Below are 17,285 nucleotides of genomic sequence, written 5' to 3' on the forward strand. Positions count from 1 at the left end.
TATCACCCGTGGCATCCTTCACTCTGCTGGTAGAAAGGACATGCTTTCACCGGGTCTATTTAACTTGCGTCATCAAATGAAATCTCTATATTCAAAATAAAAAGGAAGTGGACATGTGATCAGTTTCACAATGTTGTTGTTATGAATAACTCATTCATAAGAAGAATAAGAGAAGTAAAAGCTGGATAGAGCACATTGAGCTTTATTTGAGTGTTTACTTATTTTTGCAAAATAAGAAAAATGAAAGACTATTCTCCAAGGCCACATTTAATCAGAGTAAGAAATACCAGTCTCAATAGATTTTGGCTGTTGCATAAATCTGTGTGTGTGTGTGTGTGTGTGTGTGTTGCTATGCCTGTGTGCATGTCATGATGGAGGGGAGAGAGAGGTGTGAAGCACTCGACTGGAAGTAAGTCAGACAGTCTGTTAGGTGGTTGTGAATATCCATCATGCTTCATCAGGATGGACAAACTGGAGTCATTGGGCGTGTGTGTGAGTGAGTGTGTGTGAGTGATGAATGACTGTGTGAGTAATGACTGTTGTGTTATTAGGTCAGAGCTGCCCGTACACATCAAGAGCTTCTGTGTGTGCGTGAGTGTGTTACATTTCAGTGTGTTTTACTCTACAGTTTCCATGCTTACACAGGGCTTTCTGTCTAATGACATAGAAACACACACACACACACACGCACACGCACACACACACAGACAAACATTCATACACCCGGACAAGTGGGTGATTGTTTTCTGGATTCAACATGGAATTTTTCAATGTAGCTTTTTATCCCTGTTGGGAATCGACACCTTATTCCTCCCACATTCCACAGGGGAACGGAAACCACTGTTTGTGGTTGTGTGTGAGTGTGTGAGTGTGTGTTTGTGTGGGCATGGTGATGTCTGAAGCTATCAACAACAGCAGCCATCTGGTAATAATTCCACTGGAAAACAATGGTCATTATTCATTGACTGATACAGTACATTTGTACATTAGATCCTGTAGGAAACAGCTGCGGAACAAAATGTGCATTTGCATTTTTCCTACATTTAACTTCCATCATGACTCAGCATTGCAAGGCAAATTGTCACTAAATCAGACGCCAATAGCCAACTGGATAATCAGTCTGCAATGTTCAATTTCACACATCAGTTGCTCCAAATTGCAGTGAAAGGTTAAGTGTTAACATTTAGCGAATGGCAATGCCAAGACATTATATAACAAGACATCAGTAAGCAGAACACAGCACATTGTGTCTTCTAGACTGCTTTATAATTGCCTTAAAGGAATCGATTTGTTATTTTTAACATTTTAGGATATGATTTTCAAAAGTGGGAAGATCAGTAGCACATATGTCTGTCCGCTAAATACAAAGCCAGTAAAGGGTTGGCTTAATATTTAAGATTGGGAAGAAGCCAAGAAACAGTTCGACATGCAACCCGCCTAAACAACATTTTTATTAAACAAGATATAATGTGTTCACTAGAAGGTGAAACTTTGAAAGCTCAAAAAACATTCCTTATGATGCAATGTAAACAAATGTGAAAAGGTTTAAAGACTGTTTTCAGATCTGCCTCAAAATGTAACAGGCTCTTTTTTGGTCCTTGCTAACACATTTCCCAAAAGTGTAATGGTAATCTGAAGAGTAGTTTTTGCTGACTAACAAAGAAACTGACCAACAACATAACCTCATAAAGGAGGTAATAATTAGTGAGGTAGCTTTAGAGGAGCTGATTGGGCGGTCTTCCAGTCTTGATACTTAGCTAAGCTTACCGTCCTCAGGCTGTAGCGGCATATTTATGTACAGAAGTGTGAGTGCCATCAATCTTCTAATCTAAAAAACAGAGAGAAAGTGAAAAAAGGGGCACCCATCCCAAAATCCCAACCTGTTACAAGGGTGAGTTCAACACAAATGGGTACAGTGACAATTATAACCCTTTTAAAATGCTTTAACTTTGTTGCGGCTAATATAGAATGTACTTTTTCAATCATTAAAAAAAATGACTCCCTGTCCGTGACCTTTCCTAACACTAGAAGTCCTTGACCATCATATTCATAGCGTACCGTACATTCAGACCGATGAGTATTCATGGGTAAAAAGATTGTTAGAATATAATGAATTTCTACAGGAAATGAGGGGTTATTATAAGAACACAAGGTTATTGGAAGAGATGTCTTTGACTGTCCTGCTCTTCAATCGCTCTCCATTTATCATACGAGCCGATTCTTCATTGACTTATTCCCTCTCTTCCTTCTCCTTTCTTCTCTGTCTCGCTCTTTTCTTTTTCCTGGCAGAGTTCAGAGTGGTGTTACCATCTGTCTGTGATGTGTCCTGGACGCAACTGTGCGAGTGTGTGTGTGTGTTAGTGTGTGTGCGTTCAAGGCAGGATGGCCAGGCTGAGCTGGAAACGGGGCTCAGATGGAAAAAGAGGCCGTGTTTAAGACAGGGAAAGAACCAAATCAACAATTACAAGAAAAGATAGCGTCAGAAAGGCAAGAAAGACACTAGGAGTGATGTGTGAGTGCGTGAGTGTTTATGTTTCAACAGTATGAGCCACAGCTGTGTGATCTACTAACCCTTTCAAAGAGCCTGTCAGAGCTCGAAGACGACCAGCTGAAAGAAAAGACATACAATGACACACAGCTGTCTTCAGAGGAACGCTGTGTGTGTGTTTCTGCGTGTGTGTGTGTCAAATGGATATCAGTGACACGTCTTTACAGAAATGAAAAGCGTGTGTGTGTGTGTGTGTGTGTGTGTGTGTGTGTGTGTGTGTGTGTGTGTGTGTGTGTGTGTGTGTGTGTGTGTGTGCTAATAGCAGCTTATAACCATTAGTCAGTAGCTCTTTAGCAGGGATTTCACTCAGCAGCATTGAATTGCAGCACACGTCATCCAGCAATCTATCTCTGGCAATGGATGTGTGTGTGTTTGTATATGTGTGCATGTGTTTGTGTTTGAGCTACGTTAGCTGTTGCGGAACATTATGGCTCGGGTTCTTTGTGTATCCGCTGAATAAACGTGTGTTCCCCAAGGACACATCGTATATATATTACTGCTGACGTAAGGGGGCTCATGTGGTTCTCGTGCTGTGTGTGTGTAAGCACATACGTTGACGGATAGGTTTAGTTCAGCAGCTTGGTTCAAACCCTGCTGAGACACATTGCTTTTGTGATGTTGGTTCTTGTCCAATTAGGTGAAGCCATGTTATTTTCCACTTGAGATGATGGTTGTTGTTTTATTTAGTTTTTACTGCTATTATTATGCAAGCAAAGAAACCAAACAAAGCTCCTTTTGGTTACTCTCCAAAAAGCGTCTTTACAACTCACCCTCATTAAGCCTCGGAAGATGTCTTATTCTTCCTGTGTGCATGTTTATATATAACCCTGTATTCACAAAGCTAACAGCAGGTGCAGTAATCCCTATTCACATATCAAACTAAGACCCTATTCATCCTCTACCTCTCTTCTTATTAGTCCTCGACAGGATATTCACTGTAATCCCCCCTGTATTTTACAAGACTATTGTTGATGATGAAGTGCTTTGAATTAGTCTCTCTCTCTATTTTCCGTTTTCTCTGCCTCTTACATCTTTCTTTCTTCTACATTGACATGATGGGACTTGTTGTATTTCACTGGAGTCCACGTCTGTGCAAAGGTGTTATTATCGACGGCACATTAGGAAAAGTATTAATAGTAATCTGTCAGAAAGAAAGCCCGAGTGACATGCCTTCATTCTCTTTCCATGTGTCTATTTGTTCCTCTTGTTCTCCAGGTCTTATTTTCTTGACCATTATTTTCTCATATGTTTCAGCTTCTTCTCTCTCTCTTGCTCATTTGAGTTGTTCCAGTATTCTGTCATGTATCTTGTACACCTCTGTTATTCGAACTGAATCTGGGTTTTTGATCCAAAGTCTTATTCAAATTGGGAAGGAAACCACACTACAATGAACCCAATGGGAACAAACAAATGTCATAATCGCCCTCAACCGTGCAAAGAGGTTTTTACGCTAACATGAAATGGAAAATGATCTTGTGTTGATAAGGAAATTGCACAATAAACACCAATGGAAACACACCGGAACACCTTTGAAGACTTGGCACAATCTTGCCTCAAGTTTAATTGTACAACAGGGTTAGCTCGACATTTTGGGAATTATGCATATTTGCTTTCTACTTGAGTGTTAGATGAAGGGTTGATACCACTTTCATCTTTCAGGAAGCTAAAGGCGGCTAGCCCAGACTAGCATAAAAACAAAACAAACATCTGTGTGACATTTAGTAACCTTCATAGGTTTTGATTGACTGTTTACATCCATAAAGACAGCGCTTTGATAAGCTAAGCAAAGCTCTCTGGCTGCTTGCCCCAGCGTCATATGTACAGTATAGATATTAGCATGGTCAGACTTTTGATAAGAAACTAAATTAACACATTTCCCCAAAACAACAATTACTTTTGAATTGTATACGTAGGTTTGGACTTGTGAGCAATGTGGTCTTTGTGACTCAGGCATTCAAAGCCATACTTTATACTTTCAATTTTGAATGAAAGTTTTAAATATACTCAACCATATCAGGTAGTAAAGATCACTCTTCCCTTTTTTGTTGGTGGTTGAAACCAGCTTCATTACTTTTAACCGATACAGGAAAAACCCTAATCTGGTTTGAACTTTCATGTTATTCAGTGTGTGTTTGTACATAACTGAAAAATGCTGACGTCCCCTGTTCCTCATTTTCTCTCTCTCTGTACTTTCCCAGGTAGGGCAGTTCAGTGAATTTCTCCATGAATGTACGTCACAATGATGATGACAGACCAGATTCCACTGGACTTGGCTCCGCCCCCCCTCCTGAACGGGGAGGTCCCTCTCATGCCTCACATGGTTAACGGTGACGCAGCGCAGCAGGTAAACACTCACTCAGTTTCACACACACTTCGGTCGTTTGCTTTCAGTTCACTCAATCATTCAAATGCATCCACCTCCTTTCAACATTCCTGTGTTGCCGTACACACACGCCAACCAGTTGTGTGCAAGAATACACATCAAACACATCTCTTTGTTGTCATTTCGTCACATGGCTCTTGGGTTGTTGCCACAGGTAATGAACAGCTGCCAAGCGTGTACAGTAAAGCATTCGTCATATAACAGGAACAAGAATAAACACAGGCCATATACTCACATCTTTCAACACCTAAGGCACTTTTTTTTTTTTTGCTAGTCATGTAACTAGCCCTGTTGACACATCCCAAGGCCTTAGCTTAAATTACTCTGGAAAAGGTTTGCTCTGAAGCTGACTGATCTTATCAGAAGCCGCAGAGCCAACTGGATCACCTTCAAAGTGCAGAACCCCACCCAAGCTCTGCTAACTTGGCGAAAGGAAGCGATTGACGCAATTAAAAGCAAACCCGTTAATTGACATGGGTCTAATCCTGTTGCCACAGATATATATTTTGATCCGTGTGCTTTTTGGTACGGATGATGATGATGTTTATGCATTGTCCCCTGCCTGTTCCCCCACAGCCCAGAGGAAGCTCGGTGGGAGTGCTCTGGCTGCGATACATAACAGTTAGAGGTTTTTGGCTGTAACACACAGCAGTTAGGGAGCTCTTTTTATTGTAACACCCTGCAGTTTAAAGACGGTTCCAAGTGTGGAATCAGCGATCCAGACTGATGATTATACAGATTTGACTCTGCATGCGTGTGTCCATGTTTGTGTGTGTTTGTTTATTTATGGGTCTGTGCTACACTGTGTGTGTATCTCTTACCCTGTGTGGGCACACAAGTGTCTGTGTTGAGTCTGAGTACATACTTCTGTGTTTGTGTTTGTCTGTCAGCCTTCCTATCTGTGTCTACCTGCCTACACCTGTTTTATGTGTGTCTATCTGTGTGTTCCTGTGTGTGTTAGTGCATGCAAGCAGAGCTATCAAATACAATCTTAGGCTACAATTTAATGTTTAAAGAACATATATATGCATCATGGAGTACATCTTCCAAAGAGCCAAATGGCCACATCCCATCTAAGCTCGCTGTAACTGTAATTCAAGGGAATTTCATATCGAGGGTGTCTTTTATTTTTCCTTTCTGCAAAAGTGAAACGCATTTCTGGGTTTCACAAAACGTATTTTATGACGAGTTAGTTTCTACTTATAGCCCTTGCTTTTGGTTTAAAACTTTTTCCAATTACAAGAATATAATGATTTGTTAGTATTTAAGTAGTTGTAACAGTTTCTATCCTAGGGGAAAAAGGGTGCTAATGTAGCCAATAGGCGGATCTGTTTTCTGAGGATTCACCTCCTTCACGTAATTGAGTATCAGTACACAGCATTTAGTGCAATACAAATAAATCTGGCCCTCCTTGTCGATTCCCATATCTAACCACTCCATTGGCTCGTTTGTCTGTCACGCTGGCGACATTAAACTTGTGCTGGATTGGCCTTAATAATGCTATAATAGCAAAAATGACATAAAATTACAATGTTCTCTAAAAATGTGCTATTCCCTTGAACACGGACTGAAATGCAGCCTTGGGATTTTATTCCTGGCTGTTTTTAACATCGAAATAAATAAGTAGTTCCTAATACGAGGAAAACATTTGCGATGGTGGCAGGTGACCCGAGTGTTTACCTGCTGCAGCCAAAGGTCACCCTGCATTTGGCAGATTGCAGGAGCTCATTTCCTTCCCTGGCTGTAAGTATGTTTGGCTCCAAAATATAGAAAATGTTCAACTTCAAAACACACTGTAGAAGATTTTATGGGTAAGAAACATTATTTGTCACCCTTTTTTAAAGTAAATAAATGTAAAAATGGTTTAATAAACCATTAGCTGATTTTATATTTACAGTTTCAGTGTCCAATCATCTTTCAAAACACAACAAAATCACTACATAAATATTTTACACATCACTCCCCACACACACACTCACCCACATGGTCTAATATAGGGGTTTTCTCAGTCTTTGGGAAACATGGGTCGCCCTGCACTATGCTGGGGTTCCCATAGCAACAGCATCCGCTGCAGCAGACAGAGCAGGAAGCGTGGATGTGTGCGTGTGTGTCTGTGTGTGTGTGTGTGTGTGTCAGAGGGAGAGGAGCAGGTTAGCGCTGAGATGGGAGAGCATGCAGACACTACAGGAAGAGCGCAGGATATGAGGATTTTACGACGGCACACCTGTAGAGCATAGACAGGGCTGTGGTCGTGTGTGCATGCATGTGTGCGTGAACACATGTGCGTGTGTGTGATGGAGGGTCACTTGTTTCATGTCTACAGCCATGTGTACACTCTCAACAATCTGCATGCGGAGAATATGACGGTAAGGTGCATGCACACTCCCTTCCGGCATATTCAGCAGAGACACTGGGAAATCAAAACAGTGTCATATATTTTGTTTTGGTTGTGTGTGTGTGCCACCTGTTTGTATGTTAAGTGGTGGTGAATGCATCTCTCTATGTGTGTAATATGTGTGTGTACTGGTTTAAGTGTTTTTCCTGTAAGTGGTGTTAAAAAGGAAAGCCACAAATCAGGCTGTGTGTGAGACAGCATCATTGTCTCATCATTCGCTTACCTAACACCACCTCCATATGTCTGTGAACTCTGCGTCCGCCCTACTCTGGGATCTGATTATTATAGTGTGTTATGTCACCTCTGCAAGCCTATTGGCTGCCCAGCAGGGATTCTATCATGTTCTGGTGATTGTTGAAGATGGACGTACGTTACAGGGCGTCATGCAAGATACAGTTATTTTCATCGTTGCTTTGTGATTCTCATCTATTTAATCCTATCTGTGTTTTTCTAACTGTGTGATTTGTGTGTGTGTGTGTGTGTGCTGCTACAGGTGATCCTCGTGCAGGTGAACCCGGGGGAGACGTTCACCATCCGGGCGGAGGACGGCTCACTGCAATGCATCCAGGGTCAGTCCCTCCATATACTGTGTATTATCATATTAACATGTGGCCTGCTGTCAGCTGTGATCTGTGTCACTTTAAGACTAAGTCACTTTAATTACAAGCTTGATGCAAATGCTTAAGAAAACTGAATTCACTGTTTATTGGAACAACATCAATGGAAAAGCATGACAGCAAATCAATTTGACAATATGTATTTCTCAAGGTTTTCTCTTCCCTCCATTGGGTTCCATTTATATTTCTTTATATAACAATCATATTATATAGACTTGAAACTGAATTTGGTTAGGTAACCTAGACAGGGAATATTATGGTAGTTTCTTTTATTCTGTGGCCATAAAGCAAGTCTCTTTGCCTGTACACAATAATGTTTTTCCATTGTCAGGAGTGATATTAACATGTTTGATTGACATTAGCCTAAAAGTTCTTAGTCCCTAGTAGTAGTCTTTTGGGAGAGTAGTCAACAACGCAGCACTAAGGGTGAGGAAAAGGAAGTGCGGGGGAAATGCTTGGCTGTTATCTTAACATCAAATATAAAGACTAGTTGAGGGGACAGATTGTGAGTGGAGAGCCATTGTCTCTGGGTTGCATCTGATATCAGTTCATTAAAAGAATGTAAATGTAAGCCACTTAGAGGCTGTGAAAGGCAGAGGTGGCAGTAACATGGGAATTCCCCAACTTTTGCGTCTCACTTTGATGATGTCAGCACCGTAAGCTGCTACTCAGAAGCTTTGAAAGGGCGCCTTTGTTTTCTTCCCAATCTCTCTCCATCAGTCTGTCTCTTGCTTCTTCTCTCGCTCTTTCTTTGCCCTCTGTGAAGGTTTTCTTTGAGTGAGAGCACTTTTGGCACAGACTCTCCCCTACAAAAAACTCCCCCCCCACACCCCTAACTCTATGTTGTAACTAATTACAACCCACCTCCTTTCTCCGCCCGCCGTGTAATTCAATTTTTCCCTGAAATCGAGGGATAGCTCTATGCAGGGCTTAGAGGCACAACTGATGCCAGATAGACACCGTGCATGATGGGACGGTCGGATACAAAGATGTGCAGATACGGTTTACAAAGACCTCCAAAGATATGGATCAATGAGATGCAGAACGACGGATAAAGACAGATAAAATAATGCCTGACTGCATACAGTAAATAGATTAATGTGGTACCAGACACTGATTTGCCAAAACACATTCAACATTGACGTAGTTGGGGTCTGGCAGTTGTCTGTTTATTTGTGTGTGTGCGCACTTTCTTGCAACATTTAGCATCCAAAGCACAGTGTGTATCTGTGTTGGCTTTTTTTGGGGCCTTTCACTACAGGCGATGACAGTTAAATGGGCGGGTGGCTGGGGTCTTGGGGTCGTGTTTGAATGCACATATTATTAATGTGAAGGCCACACACAACAACTACACCTCTCTCTCTCTCACCTCTCTCTCTCTCTCTCCTCTCTCTCTCTCTCTCCTCTCTCTCTCTCTCTCTCTCTCCGTCTCTATCTGGAGGAGGTCACTGGGTTTAATGAGAGGTGGAGTGTGGCAGTGTGTTCTGAAGGCGTACCGAGGCGCTCTTTAGACAGAGACTCGGTGTGATTACTGAGACCTCAGAGCCCCGGGTCTGCGCCTGCTTGTGTAGTTGTGTGCCTGCGTGTGTGTTTGCACTCCGGCGTACTTATGCGCAAGTGTGTGTGACAGAGAGCGAGATTACAGAGACCTCAGTGAGGGCACAACCAGGGACCAGCTTTTATATAAAGTAACCTCTGTTTAGCTGCTGCACTGCGGTGTGCGCATGCAAACACACAGACACACACACACACACACACACACACACACACACTCACACACACAGATGGTTCGCCAAGGCAGCACCAGCCTTGAGACGTCGACACAGCGAGCAAAAGAGTCCTCATATTCAGCCTTCCTTCTCCGCTGCTCTCTTCTCTTTCTCCCTCTCCCCCCCTTAGCAGACCTGGAGCAGCAAAGCGCTTATTGTTTATGTTGGATTGATGTTAAGTACTGCTCATTAACCACACTACCACTAAATGCTACTGGCTGCATTATGCTCTTTTATTTGGACTGAGCGTTTACACAGAATTGTATTAACAAATTCCATAACCTCAGAGCACAGACACCCTATTTAGAGCGGCAATCTGCACAGTTGAATAATTCCTGTTTGCTCTGAAGTGTAGAAAAGTTTTCAGACTATTTCAAGAGTTGTCAGATATTTTGCTGCTTTCTTTCAGAGTCAGTAGCCAACTTAATGGGTGTTTCTTTGTGCCCCCTTTGTAGCAGTGAATCAATCAGAACAAAAATATGTTCCGGTATCACTCTGTTAATCAGCATGCACTGTGTGTGTGAGAGTCTACATATCCTCATCCAGTTTAATCAGCCTGACCTCTCGGTGCTCCGTGTGTCAGCTTCGACTGACCCCCACCCCCGCCCCCCTGCACCCAGTCTATCTCACACCGTCTCTACTGGGTTGCTCCCATGTATACACTCTTCACCCTCCTTTACCCTCCCCCCCTCTCCCTTTCTCTCTCCCTCCCCCACTAAGACCATTCCCCTGAGCTTTCCCACACTCACATCAAAGGACAAGACTCCAGAGGGTGTGAGCACCCTCCTATGGAATGTGTGTGGTGTGTGTGTGTGTGTGGTGTGTGTGGTGTGTGTGTGTGTGTGTGTGTGTGTGTGTGTGTGTGTTTGTGGTGTGTGTGTGTGTGTGTGGTGTGTGTGTGTGTGTGTGTGTGTGTGGTGTGGTGTGTGTGTGTGTGTGTGGTGTGTGTGTGTGTGTGTGTGTGTGTGTGTGTGTGTGTGTGGTGTGTGTGTGTGTGTGTGTGTGTGTGTGTGTGTGTGTGGTGGTGTGTGTGTGTGTGTGTTGTTGTGTGTGTGGTGTGTGTGTGTGTGTGTGTGTGTGTGTGTGTGTGTGTGTGTTTGTTTTATACAGGGCTGTGTTGGTTTACTGTGTTGTTTGCTCTTTGTTGAACTTTTATGAGGGATGATGAGGCCAGGGGGTGACGAGCAGGATGCTGAGCCCTGCCAGGGAGGATGTGACATCATGAGGCATGGGTGGCAGCGGCTACAGCGTCCTGTGGAGAGCTTGGGCATGGTTGAGATGAAGGATAGTCAACAGTTGATTGGCTTGATATTTATAACAAGATGCATCCTCTGGTGGACTAACAGGATGTAGCTACTAAATGCACAACATCTCAAGAGAGTAGTTGACAAGAGGTTAATCTGTGAAACATTTCTTAGCATTTTCTTTGCTATGTTTTCCCTTTGTTAACCTCCAGAAAACAAAACAAACCACATAGTCCTACAACCTATTACATTATGGATAATAACCCTATTAAATATCTTCAGTATTAAACTGAATGAATTACATTAACAACAGTTAAACTTGCGCACACTGTCCTCCTACTGACAGTGAATGCAGAATGTTGCATGAAGGGAAATGTAGTCCTATGCTCTGCTGCAGTCCGGTTAACACAGGTCATGTTTTTTAAACAAACAATGGTGAAGGTGGAAGCTGCCAGAGTGAACTCAGTGATCTGGTTCCTGCAGCAGTTTGTGCACATGTTTCTCTTCTCTGTCCAGATGACACACATGCAGAGTGTGAATCATTTGATGGTCTGGTTTGTGTTTCACCAGCAGATGTTTCACCTCTTTGTTACTCTCTCTCACTCACTGTGGGTTCATCCTTATTCTGTTATTGCATCTCTCTGAGCTCCTGAAAGGACATGTGTCTGCTCAGAGTTGCTAAGGAGGAGAATACACTTAAGTACCAAAGTCAGAAGTCTTTTATTAGAAGGATACTCCCCTATCACACTACTGGTGTGGACAATTAACACCAATACAAAGCAACAACTGAGGTGAAATATTATCCAGTTTTTTACATCTATTTCTTGCCTATTATCAAGCATTAAAGTTGGGTTTATGCTTAAAATAGGTCTGAGTGATGATCCATTTTCCCTTTTAAAGGACACCTATCATGCTATATTTAAATGATATATTGTAGGGCCATACCTATATAAGGTATATTTATACGTTTCTGTTCCGGGAAGTCTTCTTCGCTGCTTTTGTGGCAGACTACAGCGCCACTTACAGGCCTGGCATATGTACTACAGCGTCTCCAGCGCTTTCGAGCGGCAATGGCCGGCCGTGGCCCAACCCCACATTCCCCTGATAGGTGGAGAGTTGGCCCAATAGCCGTAGCGCCACCGTCCTGACGTCAGGACAGTGTTCAAATCTGGATCAGTTTTTATCAGTTTTCTGACACTTGGTGAGTTCCCTGGAACACCGGGGACACATATTCATGTATAAAAGACGTACAAAAGTGCATTTTGCATGATAGGTCCCCTTTAAGTTGCGCATTGGCATCATTTTAATAGTAACGGCACAATATTCAAAGGATCACTGTTCCGAAGCAAATTGATCTATTGGACCAAAATCCCCTTTGATCCACAGACATTTGTGCACTACAATTGCATTGAACCATTTCCATACTGTGATAATGCTGCAATCATTATGTATCAGCCAGAGGTGACTATAGCTGTAATGTGAGCTACTTTTAATATTCAACAAAATGGCTTCGGCCAGTTATTGTCATTAAACATAATGAGGCATTATCATAACCTAATTGATAAATGCAGATTCAAATCATGCACACTTAGTGTCTGATTAGTAACTGACGTCAATTCAGATGACCCGTGTGTCCTCCTCCTTGCACCTCTTACCCGTTTGTTAAGTGGGAGGGGCTAAGCAAGTGTAGGAAGTGAGGAGATGATGAAGGGAACTGGGATGAACCCTGTACTTTTCTGCCCTTTCATCAAACGGCGGCCTCTCTGTCCCTTTATCTATTTTTGTCTCATTTCGTTTGTCTCAACTTTCTTCGTATCGGATGGACGATGCTCATGTCCATCTCACTGCATCACTTCTCCCAAAGTGTGCTCATCTACGCTCTGAGCACTTTGATGTAAATGCAAATAGCTGGTTTAGAGAAATATGGTGGAATCTCGCGGCTTGTGTTTACACCAAGCCAGATGGCTCTAAACAAGCTGGGGGGAAGACACAAATACATTTTTTTCTCAGAAGGGCTTAATTAGAGTCCTGTTTTGGACGGTCCCGTTTCAGCTTGGAAGTTTTCTAAAGTAAAACCCACCCGTATGGGACGGAGCTGGATTGAAAATGTCTGTGCTAGTTTAGTGTCTGGATGATGTTTCTTAGTTGGCGTGTCAGCTGAAAGGATTTACAGTTTGTGTATTGAAATGATCAGAATTTAGGGATCCCCTTATTTTGTCAAATTTAAAAGTTAGTATTATATTGTTACAACAAAAAGTCTGCAAGGTTGTGGAAGTCTTTCCGTTTGTTTGTCTTTGTGTGAGTGTTAATGGGTGTGCCTAGAAAAATAAATGAGTGTGTAATTATTAAGCAATTACATTTTATCCCCAGCCGTGATGAATCTCATAACCGATTAGTGTATTGCATTTTGATTTAGTGCTTTAAATGGACAGGCTTTGTGTCCATGTGGCCTTACCAGACATGAGTACAATAACATTAACGTTGCTTATGTTATATTCTAACTAGTTTGTATAAACCCGGTCAAAAAACAATGTATAAAACAACACCTTTTCCTGATCTGAGGCCTGTTTTCTGATAGCAGATATAGATATTCCAATGTTTTGCGATAGTTTTTACTGGACAACATCATGTATCACACAGTTATATATTGAAACCTGCTCTAAATACTTACAGTAAAACTCCCTTCTTGTTTAGATCAGACCAATAAACCATACTAAACATTTGTCAAATGGAATTACATTTTTTTTAAACTGTACATTATTTCTCTCATACTCTCGAAAAGTTGGTTAAACTTCAGGACGGCTGAGTCTGTATTCATAGAGTATTCTTTGCTGGAATAAAGGGTAATGGGATGGGTGGAGGGACACACGGTGGAGATCATATATGAAAAGGGGGAGGTATTGTATGCATGTAATCTTACCTTGAAAGCCAGCCAAATATCTTTTTGGGCAGAGGACTTATGCCCTGGAGCCAACTGTAAAACCATTCCTGACGGTGTGTTTATTGCGATTGTGTGTGCTTTTAATTTCGAGTTATGTCCTATTGGATTTGGGAAAGTGGTCACCATGGAAACGCCTCTCACTCCAGGTGGTGTGTGCACTGGAATGCGGTCCCTCTGGGCACGATTTGTGTGTGTGCAAGTGTGTGTGTGGCATACCTGTCTTTCTTTTATCCAGTATGAAAGAAATAAAGGGACAGGGTGGATGGGTTTGGTTAATTTGGCACAGGGTAGTTAAGAGCTTGACGTGTGTGTGTGTGTGTGTGTGTGTGTGTGTGTGTGTGTGTGTGTGTGTGTGTGTGTGTGTGTGTGTGTGTGTGTGTGTGTGTGTGTGTGTGTGTGTGGTGTGTGTGTGTGGTGTGTGTGTGTTGTGTGATGTGTGTGTGTGTGTGTGTGTGTGTGTGTGTGTGTGGTGTGTGTGTGTGTGTGTGTGTGTGTGTGTGTGTGTGTGTGTGTGTGTGTGTGTGTGTGTGTGTGTGTGTGTGTGTGTGTGTGTGTGTGTGTGTGTGTGTGTGTGTGTGTGTGTGTGTGTGTGTGTGTGTGTGTGGCAGAGAGAGAGTTGATTGTTGTTGTATGCCCTGCCCAGCTCTCAGTAATAAACTCAATGCCCTCACACTGTCAGGCATGAGAAGGCAGAAGGAGGAAGGGAGGGGAAAGAAATGGAGTGGAAATGAAAGGATAGAATGAAAGAAGGTAAATAAAGGGATGGAGACAGAAAGAAAGAGTGAGTGAGAGAGAATCAGACGCAGCAGGTCTGGTCGTGTCTGCTGCCATGCATTCCCGGGCGAGGCCACTTCCTCTACGAGATGACCCTAGCCACCCCTCTGCTGCTGACTTGGTCCGGTCTGCCAAAGGCTGTGTTGGGACTGACCCACTAAGGGCAACATTTGGGGTGGGATGGGTTTTGGACGTTGGTTGGGGAAGAGTGGGCTAAACTCTGGAGAATACTGTGTCTGTCTTTGTATGTAAGACTGTGTGAAAGTGCATGTGTGTGTGAACAGCAGCTGTGCAGAGGAGAGAGCTTGCAGAATTTTCCAGAAAGAGAGCTTTTCCAGGGATGAAATTCTTGGCTCCCTTGAAGCTCAGGGTACAGCTGGAGCACTTCTCCCTCCCTCCGCCCTCCTTCTCTCCTTCTTTTCCTATCGTTCTCCTTCACTCTTTGCTGTCCTGTCTTTTTTTTTCTCTGTCGTAGTATTTTCAGATTTTATTTTTCTATTCTACACTCATAACTCCAGCTGGGTTTTGTAGGTTTGCGTGCTGTTCTCTGAAATTGAACTAAACCTCATTATAACACTCCAGGGCCCTTTTTTTTTACAAAGTTCAACCCTCTCCACGTTACTCATGCAGCTTTTCTGATTCGACTTACTTAGTGGTTGAATCTTTTTTGATCACAAAGGGCTGTTGTGGTGGTGATGATAAGATGCATAAAAGGAAAGTAGGATTACAAAATGAATATTTCTCTCAGTCCCTAATCCCTCCTGCACAGTTGCATGGAACACACATGGGATTGTTTACATCATGTGTGTTTGGATTTCACAGGGAAGCCCCTTTGTTTTTTGCGAGGCTCTGATCTGATTGGAGGGGGGGTGGGGGGTGGGGGGTGTCAGTCAATGGGAAGGAGGTTGAGGAATGATTGGAGGCACTGGTAGAGAAACTTGTTGTTAAACTGAAAGAAAAGTTCACTTTCCAAGTATCGCCCCGTTTAGCATTTACACAGTTTCTGTACCATTTATATGCATTTCCTTGCTTGTCTGATCACCCGTCGCCATGGAACGTGCACATTCACCCTTGCACACACAGGCAGTTGAATTCAGTGATGAGGAGTGGGGGGAAAGTCCCTGCTAATCTTGGACTTCCAGTCTTTCCTTCTTTCTTTCCACTGAGATTCACACGACTTCTCCTCTCCCCTCCTCTCTTTCTCCACTTTCTCTGCTCTTTGCGGTGAACACAAACTCACTGCTGTTCAGATTGTGACTCATGCAACAGAAATGCCCCACATTAACATGTGGAGAGATAGAAGGAGGAAAGTGGGGGGGGGGGGGGGGGGGGCATGAGAGGAGAACGGAGGGGAGAGGAGTACAGCTGGGTACAAATGAAGCAGATTGTGCACAGAGGGAAAATGGTAAAAACAATGACGGAAAGCATTGCTGTTACTTTAGCGGGTCAAGGTCTGAGAATTTGGTACATCTTGGAGAAGCGGAGCAAGGGCGGGAGAGCAGGCAACGATTGTTGGACTGTTTACACACCAACAGCTGTTGCACTTCTTTGCTCTCTCTTTCTCTCACTCCCTCTCTTCTTCTAGACATGTAGAGTTGATTAGGGAATGGATACAGTGAGTCATCAGTGTCTGGATTGCGTATATTTGACTGTGCACGTGCATGCTTGCACATGTATGTCAGAGGTCTGCGCGTGTCCACGTCCGTGAAAAGTAAAAGCGATAAGTGGAACAATAATATCTGCAAGCCCGAGAATAGCCTTATGTGATAAAACTGGACAAAGATCTAGGGTGTGAGTCAGTGTGTGTCCTATTCAGAGTTGTTATGTCTGGATTTGCAAGTGTATTATAGCTGCGTGTGCCCACTTTGATTTAATGTGTTTTTTGCCGAGGTGACCGTGATATTTGTAAGGGTCAATTATTCCAATGTCAGTGCGTTCTACGAGTATGTAACAACTGTAGTTTGTGTGTGTGTGTGTGTGTGTGTCCATGTCAGCATAAAACGGTATGTCCATGTGCCCAGGTGTTAATCAGGGCATTTCTCTGTGGTTATGAAAGGTGTTGATCTTGGTCAATGTGAGCCCTGTACATCTGTGCCCATATGAGTGTGTGGTTACTAAGGAATGTCTGTGTGTGTGTGTGTTTGCGCATGTTAAGATCTTGAGAACAAAGCACGGCTGGGCTCTGTGTCCCTCCAGACGTTACGTTGCTCTCCTCCTGAGCTGACCCAGCAGCAGAAGTAGGTCGGGTGACAGCACCCTCCTCTGGGTGGGGAGACCGGAGAGATCTGGGTGGGGGTGTGGGCACGCACCCAGGCTGCGACCAGAACACTAAACAGATCTAGGCTTGTATGCTTGAGGACCGTTTACACAGCGATCAAGCCAGGATAAGATGTAGCTGTCTAAGAATTTTAACCCCTTGAAACAAGTTGAAAAGTTTTTATTTTATCGTAGAGATCGTAGATGAAGTCATTTAGAAGAAGAACTAAACAATTATCAATAATAAAAACCTCTTAAGGACAAAGTTCGTCACTTTGTTGAATAATATTTTTGATATCCTGGCTTTTGATGACCTTATGTAGTGAGTTTTTTCGCCATGAATCGGGCGTGTCTCATC

General features: G+C 43.0%; 1 protein-coding gene across 1 annotated transcript in view; it reads left to right on the plus strand.

The window, feature by feature from the left end:
- The window catches only part of fndc3ba (fibronectin type III domain containing 3Ba), a 101,965-nt gene that overhangs the window by 19,198 nt on the left and 65,482 nt on the right, over positions 1-17,285 (plus strand). The window contains 2 exon segments of the mRNA XM_034144376.1: positions 4,747-4,892; positions 7,820-7,895. Coding sequence (XP_034000267.1) covers positions 4,776-4,892; positions 7,820-7,895 — 193 coding nt within the window. The 5' untranslated portion in view covers positions 4,747-4,775.

The sequence above is a fragment of the Trematomus bernacchii genome, unplaced genomic scaffold, assembly GCF_902827165.1.
Source record: "Trematomus bernacchii unplaced genomic scaffold, fTreBer1.1, whole genome shotgun sequence".
Classification (NCBI taxonomy): Eukaryota; Metazoa; Chordata; class Actinopteri; order Perciformes; family Nototheniidae; genus Trematomus; species Trematomus bernacchii.